General features: G+C 36.7%; 2 protein-coding genes across 4 annotated transcripts in view; one reads left to right on the top strand and one right to left on the bottom strand.

Moving 5' to 3' along the window:
* fgf7 (fibroblast growth factor 7) overlaps positions 1–4,523 on the top strand; it is a 92,208-nt gene extending 87,685 nt beyond the window's left edge. For all 3 annotated transcript variants that reach the window (XM_087981244.1, XM_043677421.2, XM_043677422.2), the window contains one exon: positions 3,894–4,523. In XM_087981244.1, the coding sequence (XP_087837370.1) occupies positions 3,894–4,088 (195 nt within the window). In that variant the 3' untranslated portion in view covers positions 4,089–4,523. The remainder of the gene's footprint in view (positions 1–3,893) is intronic.
* LOC122540996 (protein FAM227B-like) overlaps positions 1–12,800 on the bottom strand; it is a 298,901-nt gene that overhangs the window by 163,465 nt on the left and 122,636 nt on the right. The gene's annotated exons all lie outside the window — the stretch shown is intronic.

The following is a 12,800-nucleotide window of genomic DNA, read 5'->3' as shown; positions in this document are numbered from 1 at the left end:
AAAATCTATGTGAGTAACTGACTACTGGAACAGATTAGTACTATTGAGATCAGTAACTTTTATCTTAGGATTCCTTACACTTTGTAACCATGCACCAAGGAGAAGGATAAAGCTTGCCTATGAATCAAAGGAGCATTTGGATGCCTCTTTAATCTTTTTGCCAACCCCAGAATCACATTACCTTTCTCCAGATTTTCATTTGATATAAGGCAGCTCTTCCACATCTCGGTATGGACATCTTTAATTAATTTTAACCAGAGAAGACAGGACACGATACAGCTAATTCAGAATAGTGCGGCAATGGAATCCAAATGTTTTGTACACATAAACAACTTAACAGATGCTGACTAGCATATTGATAATAATCTTTACATAATTTATTAAAGAGGTAAGTACGACAACAAAGGTTTTGGACAACAAATTAAAAATTAGTTATCAAGGCATGAAAGAAGATGTGGAGTACATTAACCTGTGATTAATGATTTACAAGGAGGAATTTATCTGTACATTTAGTGCTATAATGGCATTATGCAGATTTCCGTTACTATCCCCAGGGTAAGCAGTGCCACAGGCCTCCATAAACACACCTTCATTTATGTCTTTGAAGAACAACATATGGCCATGTAAGTAGTGATCCACAGTACTGCCTATCCCAGGAAATGGAATACGTTTGCATAACTATATGAACAAATTTCTTTCCCTTAATTGTTTGAACTAAAAATACTAAACACTAATAAGTTTATTTTTCTTATTTAATATCCTATAATTTATAACAGGAATACTTTCCTGAAATTGCACTTTAAGTGTAAAGAGATCATGCATTCTGAAGATCTAGTGCAAATGCAAGTATTGCGCTGAAAGATTGCTGTTTCTCTTAGCAACCAAACTGAACAATAATGTTTGGTGCAAGTATGAAGATTGCACTATGTAGCTGGTCCACAGATGTCTTACTCGTACAACATGCTTAAAACCATTGTTTATTGCTGTTGTGAAGTGACCCTGATTTTGGCCAGAGGAGATAATCAAATGTTTGAATAAACTTGTCGTCAAATACAGGTTGCTTCTGTGTATATAAACCAGTTAGTCAGTGCTTTTACCCATTTACATCATGACAATCACATGATTAATTACATTCTCAATTTATACAGAGCAGGGAAGAAAGATAGCATTACATTTTCTTCTGTCATATAGAAGAGCAGAGAATACAGTTGCCAGGCATTCTGTAGGTAGTTTAAACAAGGTATTAACTCATAGTGAAAGTGATCAACGCACATAAACTCCACTTTTATATATAGTTGTCATCAGGGGAGGCCTAAGGCCTTCCTTCTAGGGATATTACAGCTCCTCTAGGGAGCACAAAGGAAAGAAAAATGTTTAACGTTATCAATCTCTTAAATTATTGAACTTGTAACCCAGTTTGGATCACATGGGCCTTAGTTAAAGTTCCAGTTGGGTCCTAATTACTTAATTGTGACACAGCATGCATATACAAAGTAAGATCCCATTAATTTGGGGTGAAGAGCAGATTAAAACCGTGACATACTCCCAACTGATGATGTTACTGAGTATGGAGATGAAACGTCTAAAAACAAACGTCAAACTCAGTGAGCTAACTTATATACTTATCATCAACCTGAGCTATAAATCTTCTCAAAAATCGCTAATACTCCCAACCTCAGGGCAGGCAAATAAATCAGGAATTTTACCTTGTTTCAAGGAGCCTAAGCAATATTAAAGCAAATGGGACTCAGGGTAAAGTATCCATTGCTTGGAGTCATACCTATCACAAACGAAGATGTTTATGGTCATTGGAGTCTAATTATTTCAGTCTGGGGACATTGTTACAGGAGTTCCTCAGGGGTAGTGTTTGAGGTTCAACTATCTTCAGCTGCTCCACTAATAACCTTCCTTCATCATAAGGTCAGAAATGGGGATACTCAATTTGTGATTCTTCAATCCTATCGATATGCAGCAAGACCAGGTCACATTCAGTTTTGGGTTAATAAGTGGTAAGCAACATTCATGCTGCACAAGGACCAGGCAGTGAGCATCTCCAAGAAGATAAAATCTAACCATCTCCCTTGACATTCAATGGCATTGCTGAATCCTGAACTATCAAAGTCCTGCGTGGTTATCTTTGAACGAAACTAAAATGGACTAGCCAGTACAAACACTGTGGCTACAAGATCAGGTCAGTGACTGGGAATTCAGCAGTAAAGAACTCACTTCCTGACTCTCCAGAGTCTGTCCACCATCTACAAGGCACAAGGGAATACATGATATACACTGGGACGGACCAAAGATCAGAAAGACGTTGGTATGCATGTATATTGGTCCCTTAAGGTTTTAGGGCAGATGAATAAAGTGAACAAGAAGGTCTATGGTAGACTTGCTTTCACTAGCCAAGGCATAGAGTTTAAGAGCAGGGAGGTTATGCTAGAAACTGTATAAAATGTTGGCTAGGCTACAGCTAGAGTATTGTGTGCAGTTCTGGGATCTACATTATAAGAAGGATGTAATAGCAATGGAGGGGTTGCAGAGGGGACTTGCCAGGATGTTGCCTGGACTGGACAGTTTCAGATATAAAGAGAGATTAGACAGATTAGGGTTGTTTTCATTAGAGTAGAAGAGATTGAGAGGAAACATGATTGAGATGTACAAAGTTATGTGCGTTATAGGTAGGGGAGACAAGAAATAACTTTTCCCTGTGATGGAGGGATCAATGACTGGGGCATAGACTTAAGGTAAGGGGCAGAAAGTTTAGAGGATTTGTGAGGAAAACCTTTTTCATCCAGACAATGGTGGAAATTTGGAACTCCCTACCTGTAAAGATGGTAGAGGCAGAAACCCTCATATAATTGAAGTGGAATTTAGATGTGTCCTTGTGATGCCAAGGTTATAGGCCAAGTGCTGGAAAGTGTTTGTTTTTCACTGGCCTGACATGATTGCCCAAAGGGTCTTTTTCTGTGCTATAAATCTCTATGATACTGTAAGTCAGGGATTTGACAAAAGTCAGGACTTGACCAGTTGATTGCAGCTCCAACAATACTACTGATGAATTCAGGGGAAAGCGGTCGGATTTACTGGAACCCCAAGCACCACTTTCAACATTCATTGCCTCCACCACCAACATACAATTCCACCAGCAATTTGTATCATCTACTAGATGCACTCCAGCACCTTACCAAGCCTCCTTTGACAGCACTTTCCAAACATGCAATCTCTACAGCTAGAAGGACAGGACAGCAGCTATACTGGAACACCGCCACCTACATGTTCCATTCCAAGCCACACTTCATCCTGTTTTGGATCTACATTGCATTCCTTTACCATTGTTGAGTCAAATTTCTGGAATTTGCTTCCTAACAACACTGTTGGATACCAAGCAGTTCAAGAAGGTTACTTAAATACCATCTTCTCAAGCATTAGAAATTGACAATAAATTCAGGTCTAGCTAGCGACGGCCACATATCATGCACAAATAAAAAAGGGTAAAGGTAAAATTTTCATCTTAATGACAATGGTCAAATAATCAATCGCTCTTCAGGGATTGATTAACTCTGAGGGTTAATTTATCTTAAACACACCATAAGTTACAAGACAGATATTACAACAATTGGCCAATTTCTGTGCCTGCAGCTTGCAAACCCAAACCAGATGAATGGTGAGGCAAGGTCACAGCATTGTTTACACAATGAAAATGGAGTTCTAAAAAATGAATTCTCTTAAAGACAAGGTACACATACAACAAGAAAATCACCCCATAAAGTGAAGTCACTTGTAATATTAAAATAATGAAAACAATATATGCTTGAAGCTAACTTATAAATTTCATCATCAATTGCAATATTTCCTCAGTAATAACGTACACTTTATTTTCAATATTTTCGCAGAAAACCTGCAATGAAGACTGCAATTTCAGAGAGCTTATAGAGGAAAACAATTATAATACATACGCTTCAGCAAAATGGACACATAATGGCCAACAAATGTTTGTTGCCTTGAACCAAAAAGGAGTAACCATTAGAGGAAAAAGGACAAAGAAAGAAAATAAATCATCTCATTTTCTTCCTATGGCAGTATCGTAATGAAGTACACACAATGAGAACAAAAATTCCATTAATAAAGGTGTTCCATCTTTGCACATTTATCACTGAAATCCTAACCACACAAGCTAAAATACTACTGACATCTGGAACAAGCTGGGCTTGCGCTTTGCTATAAAAACGTACTTATAATTTTGCACGACTGTATTCAATGCATCCCAATGTTACAACAGATGTAAAAGGTGAAAGTTTGTAAATTTATTCCTAAACTTATATCAAGAAACATTTGGATGAAAGTCATATGACTGATCATCATCAGCAAATGTGTAAAGAAGTGCAAGTAGCTTGTACATAGAACATTTCCTTAAATGATAGTTTTAAGGGATAATGGTACTTCATACTTAAACAGTATTATATACATTTTCAAGATAATCATTGTAACATTAAGACACTTTACATTTGATCTGATACAATTTTTCCTTGAGAAAGCACTGTGGACTATTGGGGAACCAAATATCACATAATATATGAGTCTAGTGATGAATGTGTAGCTTTCCATACAGCATTTAATTTTTGTAATTCAGTATTTTTAAAGAGAAAAATGTAGTTACTGTAATATCTTTGATTTTCACAAGATGGAGAATGTTTAAAAATGTTGTGCACAATCACAAACTTTGCCACATTGTAAATGACTTGTGAAAATAATGATTCTACAGTATCAGCAGTGCTGCTCAGCTTAATAAAAATTAATGCTTTATATATGATTTCTTCAACATCATTCATTTCAAGTTGTGAAAAATATGGATCACACGTTAGCAATAGATTCTCTCTATGTAACATATGCAGAGTCACTGAATATTTGGAAAACAGAATATGTTTTTGATTTAAACTAATTGGCTCTGGGTTTAAAGTAGAAAGCAATCATTCTTTGTGGTATTCAAATGCGCATTCAAACCATTGTCCAACCTAATTTAGTATCAAAAGATTGTTAAATTACAAGGTTCTTAAAAACATTTTGATAGGTTTTACAGCATTTCTATAGGTAAGAGACGAAGAATCCAATTCCCACTAGGCAATAATTCCCACTAAGATCTGCTGATAAAGGCCAGGATTTTAATCCTTGCAAACTGTTATAAACAAACAATCTGTTGCCAACCTATGTGTTTGTCAAATTGCCAATAAAAATAACACTTGTCCAGGAGGTTTAAATACTCTAATGCTCCTTTTGAAAGATGTGAATTATATAGCATATTTACACTGTCAATACACACTGCTGAATGCTGGAATTTGGCAAATTTAACACTACATATAATGAAATATCTGTTTGTGCATATTTGCAGATGGTTTATATTTGCTTCTAATCTCAGTTGTATGCAAAGTATCAGTAAAGGTTTCAATGAAAGTCATGTTTCCAAGATCTAGCTTGACTGCAGTTAGGAAATTAACTGACTGAAACTAATGTAAAATAGATTGAGTGGGTGCAGTTTCACAACTAAAACTGTCAAAACCAGAAAAAGAATGTCAGATGTGGTCAAGTTTGCTAGAATGCAATCTTGGGAAATAAAGGAATACAGTTGAAGAAACTGTGTTTAATAAAAGGTTACTTAGTGGGTAAAAACTTGACTTAGGCTGCGGAAGTAAAATGGTCAAAACTGGATCAACTATCCATTTTACAAAGCATTTGATACTTTATCTCATTACAGTAACTGAAACTAAACATCATTAGCTGCATGTAAAGCAGTGTCCAGCCAAGATGACCAGCTTTATGCTGCCAACCTGGTGAATTTCTACCCAAAAGAATTTTAAATCAATATCTTCAACTTCATTCTCTAAAATTTTGTTTTTCAGGAGATTCAGTGAATCATGCATTTGCCAATTCACCCATTTGTGATTATGAAGGTCTTCCGCTTCATCACAGCAATAGACCATATCAAAGTACTGCTCCTATCCTTCAATACTGAACACTTTTAATCTTCCTCTTATAGCTACATTCTGGTCTCTTGACTGATGCACCCCAGCTACATAACTAAAACAGAAAGTGCTTGAGAAACTCAGCAGGTCTGACAGCATCTGTAGAGAGAAAAAGACAGAGTTAATGTTTCAAGTCCAGTGACGCCACATCAGAACAGCCAAAGGGTCACTGGACTCAAAATATTAACTCTGTTTTTCTCACTACAGATGCTGCCAGGCCCACTGAGTTTCTCCAGCACTTCCTGTTTTTTTTTCAGATTTCCAGCATCTGCAGTTCTTTATTTTTATTTTATGGCTACATAACCACCTTTCTTTATCTCAGTACTTTCCAAACCATTAATAGCTCTTTAGTACAAGTAACATCTCATTGTCCCTTTAATGCTGTGAATGTATGCCTCCTGCAAAAATCCATCCTTAACCACTTGGTCCACCTCTCCAAACAAAAATACACATCTAGTCACAGTCACAGAGAATGCTCTGTTTCAATTATCCTAATCTTTCTGTTTTTAGTTGGACTAATGTTAATTGACAGTGACTTGTTGTCATTAAGAGTGTAATGTAAGCAATACACACTATTCTGTTTCTAAAATAATAGATTTTGATGATGTCCAATCACACATTGGCTAATACCAAAATATAATTTATTCTATGGGTCTTTTCTTGGTTACTCCTACAGAAATATGCATTGCCTTACATTTAGCTTTATTGAAAATCCTTTTACCACAGAATAGTATATCTGCTTAGATTTATTCAGATCCTTGGCTCCCACTAATCTGAATTTCACTAATCATCTTACTAAATAACTTGGCAACATCAGTAAATTAATGTTTTAATTTTCCAATAAGTATGTGTTCTTCGTATTATTTATAATTACTATATAATTTGTAACATGCTCTGTCATTTTATCAAACAGCATTCAAATTATTGTTCCATAGTACAGGACTTGAGTATTGCTGAAATATTTTAGTGTTTGCACGCACGCACTGCCTGTTTCAATTCAACAAAAAAAAGGTGATACCACTGACTGGTTCACTCCTCAGGGCAATGCCCTGGCCAATAACAGTCTACCTCCATGGTTTAAAATGTAAATAAAGCTAGACTGTTAACTGTCAATCAGCATTAATGGGTTCATTCTCTATGGCAATGCCTCTATCAATCAGAGTCCACTTGTCAACCAATCAGCACTCTCCTCTCATACAACATAAATGTTAGAAGTAAACTTCACCTGATGAACGAGCAGCACTCTGAAAGCTTATGATTTCAAATAAACCTGTTAGACTACAACCTGGTGTTGTGTGACCTCTGACTTTGTCCACCCCAGTCCAATACTGGCATCTCCACAGTATAATGTTGGTATTCCTCTTGATTTTGTATTCTTGTTAAAAATTCTGATAGTGCAAGGTGAAAAGCTTCAATAAAACATCTATTTCCAGCAATACTCAAGCACAAAAATATCAAGTCGCCATGTTTAGAGACATCGTTCATTATTTCATCTTAACAATAAAACACAGTTGAATGGATATGAGTTGATTTTACTTTCTTCCTTTAAGAACTCCAGACCAACCTAGAAAAAAAAATAGTTTCTGATTGTTGTGGTATTATTTAATCTGTATAAACTTCAACAACACATGCAACTTGTTATGGATCAGGCCAAACCTCCTCAAAACATTTCAAGAAAGTAGCCCAGACTCTAACTTTGCTAGTTGTTCTAAGCAGGTGTAACACAGATATTCCAGAGTGATGTAGTTGCTCAAACAACGTAGTTTCAAACAAGACAGAATTTATTTACAAGATTACTTGTAAATGAAACACAAACAAAAGGTAACAGAATATGAAAGAACTTAATCTATCTGAAAACCTAACAGATTATCCCAACTTAATGATACTGTACCAAATACTTGCTATAATCCCCATAAAAACCCCTTGGCGAAAAAGATAAAATCAAAAACAGGGTCTTACAGAAAAGAAAGAGAGAGATGGCAGAGAGATTCAGCATGGAATACCTTCTTCCATGTAGCTGTTTCTTGGCCCAGCAGCCTCAAAACTCTGCTTGCTAAAACCAAACTAAATCAGAGAAAAGCTAAGCTGGGAGAAGTGGCCACTCCACTTTCATTGGACAAGCATCTTTTTAAACTTCAAAGCATTCTGCCCGAGGCAGTATCTGTTAGCTATAATCAAAATGGCCCTAAAACCCATCCAAGTCAGATCTTTCAGAATCAATGCTTTTATGATCTCACTGAAAAAAAGAGCCAAGAACAACACAAGCTTGTTAAAGGAGCATCATCATCATAAACTGTAAACATAACTGACTGAAGCAGTTAATGAAACTACAGGTGCCGGATCACAGAGTTATCACTCAATACGATTTCATTTTTTGTCATCCATCAATACCATTGCAAATACATTCAATTAACTGTGTGGTTAACCACAAAATGAAGATATTGTCGATAAAGACTGGTGCCTACAGAGGGATAATTGAAATAGTAAAACATTCCAAGGCCTTTTCCAGCAGTGTTATGAAATAAAGTTTGACACAGAAACAAATAAGACTTTAGAACAGGTGGCTAAGAGACTGATCAACAAGGTGGAACTGAAGGAATGTCTTAAAGGAGGAGATAGTATGAAGGTCAGAAAAGCTCAGGGAGAGAATTTCAGAGCTTAAGATCTAGGAAGTTGAAAGCACAATTGCCAACAGTGGAACTATGAAAACACGAGACCAGAATTGGAAGAATACAGTAGTCTCAGAAGGTTGTAAATAAATAAGTGAACTTGAATACTTTGGTCCTGTATTTTAAATAGCTTCCAGGATAATAATTTAAAACATCACTTGCCCGTCTGCCATTTTAAAAGAAAACCAAAGAGCACAAGGATTTAAAAGAAATACTTCAGATCAATATAGAGCTTTCAAGGTAGTAATTATTTCATGTATCCAGTTAAGAGTCATTACACAGATACTGCCTGACCTGCTGAGTATTACAGTATGTTTTATCTTCATTCAATAAAATAAAATAAACTATTTTTAAAAATAACGCTTCACTAGAAGCTTCAGAAGAAGGACTTCAATCAAAAACGTTGATTTTCCTGCTCCTCGGATGCTGTCTGATCTGCTGTGCTTTTCCAGTCTCACATTCATTTACTCTGGCGTCCAGCATTTGCAGTCCTTACTGTCTCCAAGTTTCTGTTATAGCTTCCTGGCTATCGTAAAATCACTTTTTTTATCTTCCTGGTATTAACACTGATGCCACTTCTATATAGATTTGATTACGTTTTGGTCGATTTGAGACCACAATTGTAGTGAACGATGACATGAGAGACATTGAAGGAGAGAGGGTGGCAGCAAGGTGTGGGATGGTGCCTCTCAGCAATGTTACCTGCCCCACCTTTCATAATGCCAGGATCCTTGATCAGACACACGGACCTTTGAACAAAGACTCACTTCCCATTCTGTACCTGCTGCCCTTTCCCACACCACTATCTGTACCTTATTGTCGACTACCATTACTGCCAACTAACTGCAAATAACTGGCCATTAACCATGCACATAAAGGCCTTAATAGCCAATGGGCATGAATGCTCCTAAAATCAAACGTACCACGGTATGGGCACAAGATTCCATCTAGTACTGAAAGATCAGGCAAACAAAATATAGATGGGAATCCTGAGGAATATAGATGGAATGTATTCATGCCCAAAACAGGACAATACAACTCAAAAACGTTAGTCTCAAATGTTTTAACTGCTTGTAAAAGTTCTCAGCATCACAGTTACCAACCTCAGAAACAGCATGAGAAACAAATTTTACTTCTATCCAATTATGCTCACAAAGAAAAGGTCAATGATTAATAACAGAGGCTGCCAAAGTCAGGAACTCTTGGTTCAATGCTAAGCTTTAGAAACTCCTCATACCACCTGAAACTGCTGCCAAAAATACAGTTCATGAACTTTTACAATTGTGACTGATGGGTTCCTCCCAATTAAAATGCTTGCAGCTTAGAACAATGCTGTTCCAGTGAAAGGGATGCCTGTTACAGATAAATTAGACCAAATCACCATAATGTCACATTTCCTTGCGCTCTCTATGACCTTCTGTTTTGTGCACCATCAGCATAGTGAGTCAAAATACTATTGTTTCCTCCTCTGATAGAAAAATATCTCAAAAATTCCACAATAAATACAATGCTACAACCCTATCAATGATTATTGGTATGACCAAGGAATCCCCAACTGTAACAGATGCCAGGTTGCATGCAATCCATCCAAATCTTAGTCCCAGATGTTAAAATGCTCCAGCAGGATTAAAAACATGCACATGAACATCTGTTGTCTGGAACTACTTCAGAATTCATTAGGAAAATGATTGTAAGTAACTCTACATCAACTTTAGTCTATTAGGGGCAGATAGCATATTAAAAACATAAGAAAAAAATGTAATAAACAGGAAAGAGCAGTAGACCATTTAGCCCTTGAATGTGACCAAAGCTGGTCATCGATCTTAATCCCATCATTCTCCACTATCCCCATGGATTGAAATCCTTGAATCCATTAGTATCCAAAAATACTTTGATCTCAGTCTTGAATATAATGGGAAACTGTACGTGCACAACCTTCTCATTCCAAAAAGTCATGACCCTTTGTGAGGAGGAATTTATTTTCACTTCAATTCTAAATAGCCAGCTCTTTATTCTAAGATTGTGACCCCTAGTTGTGGACTGCTGAAGGAAACATCCCAGTACTCACACTATCAAATATGTTATGAATTTATTGCTTTACTGAGATCACATCTCATTCTTTTAAATTCTAGGGAATTAAAAAGCTTACCTTCGGATCATGCCCTCATTTCAAAAATCAGTCCCATTCACCCTCACTGTATTCCTTTTGAGGCAGGTATAGCATTCCTTAGCTCTGGAGACCAGAACTGTTCAGGGTACTCCAGGTTTGTTTTCACCAAGATAATGGATAACATTTGATCCTTTTGTAATAAACCTGCTTTGCTAAGTGCTTGCTTTATGTACTCACCAAGATAATAGATAACATTTGATCCTTTTGTAATAAACCTGCTTTCCTAAGTGCTTGCTTTATGTACACCTTAATTTTCTGCAATTCATGTGCAAGATATTGAGGTAGGTCTTTCTCAATATTAACATTCCCATTAGTTCCCCATTTTAAAAAAAGTATTTTGCTTGGCATGTTTCCTTTCAAAATGGATAAAGCTCACAGTATCCCAGATTATATTCCATCTGCTATGTTTTTACCCACTCATTTAACTTTTCTATATTCCTTTGAAATATCTTCATATCCTCACAGCTTATTTATCTATCTAGCTTTGCAATTCAAATACCTTGTAATTGATCTCATCACCTAAGTAATTGTTACAGATTGTAAACAGCTGCATTCCAAGCAGAGATCAATGTGATACCCAATAGTTACAGCCTGCCAACCCAAAAAATGTTTATTTTTTCTGTTTTCTGATCATTAACCAATTCTTGGCCCAGACTAATATATTACCCTCAATCGCATGAGCCCTAATCTAGTGCAATAAGCATGTCACAAAGTTATGTACAAGGTTTTTATGTCTATCTGAAAATAAAACAGGATTCAAATAAACTTAATTCATGTAGAATGGTGGTGAACAAGCCATTATTTTGTTACAATGGAGGTTGCATCCAGGACTGAGACAATGAAGTGAGTAGTTATGTTTCTATGGCAGGAGTAATGGCTGTAGATATGGCCTCCTGCCAATTCCCACAAGACCAGACACACCAAAAATATCTGGAAAATCTGCAAACATATTCATACTAAGAATAAAGTAAACATGTTGATTGGTCCAAGAGGGTAACAAAAGGATGGTTTTGTTGAGCAGAGTATAACTTGAAGGACAGGAATGTATCTTTACAGTAGGAGTTGAGACTGGAGGAATTAGGATTGGAATGAGGTATAGGTGGCTCACTTTTATATTTTTGTATTTAAATTCATTTTATTTCAACAACGTCTCTTTGGTGTTAAGGTATTTTGCAGGACTTCTCCCTTCCTCTTTTTGAGTTTCTTAACTCTTTACCTTGGAATCTGAAGGTAGATCAAATCCACTATAGCATATGCTATATATTGATTTTGTAGTTATTGTAATGAGGTCAGCTGGGTGGACCTCATAGAATATGAATTCTCTGATTGGAGTTGTTAGGTCCAATCAGGGAGCCCTTGCTGACAGATAAGAACCTAATTGTCAGACATCCTGTTCCTCAGAGCTGGCTTTGAGGAAGCTGGATCAGTCTCAAGGACTTTCCACTTGTAAATAAAGGGAAACCAGTCTCTGTTATTTCAGCGGCAACAAGAGAAAAGCACACTCTGGAAGAAATTAGCTCGCAACAGTGGACTTTGAGTGGGGACAAGCATTTCTGGCATTATTTGGGATGCTTGTCTCGTTTGATCCTGCCATCGTAGAATGGGCCCAGTATGTGGAAAGAATGCATTATTTTTCCAGGTTACTGACATTTGGGGAGATGAAAAGCAATGGGCAATTCTCTTGAAAGCATGTGGAGCTGCAGCTTTTTCAGTTATTAGGAGCCTGAACTTCCCCGAGGTGCCAGATACTAAAACATTACAAAAGTTGATGGATTACAACCCCAAGCCGTCTCTAAATCTGAAACGCTATTGGTTTTACTCGGCATTTGAGAACCAAACAAATCTGTATCAGGGCTTTTAACTAGGTTGAGTTGTTGACAGAGGCATATGACTTTGGTTTAACCCTTAATGAGATGCTGAGAGACCGTTTGGAATGTGGGATTA

The sequence above is a fragment of the Chiloscyllium plagiosum genome, unplaced genomic scaffold (genome assembly GCF_037043375.1).
Source record: "Chiloscyllium plagiosum isolate Xiang-an unplaced genomic scaffold, Cpla_swu_hap1 HiC_scaffold_39, whole genome shotgun sequence".
In the NCBI taxonomy this organism is placed as follows: domain Eukaryota; kingdom Metazoa; phylum Chordata; class Chondrichthyes; order Orectolobiformes; family Hemiscylliidae; genus Chiloscyllium; species Chiloscyllium plagiosum.
The sequence above is the reverse complement of the archived record's forward strand: the minus strand, read 5'-3'. Positions and strand labels throughout refer to the sequence as shown.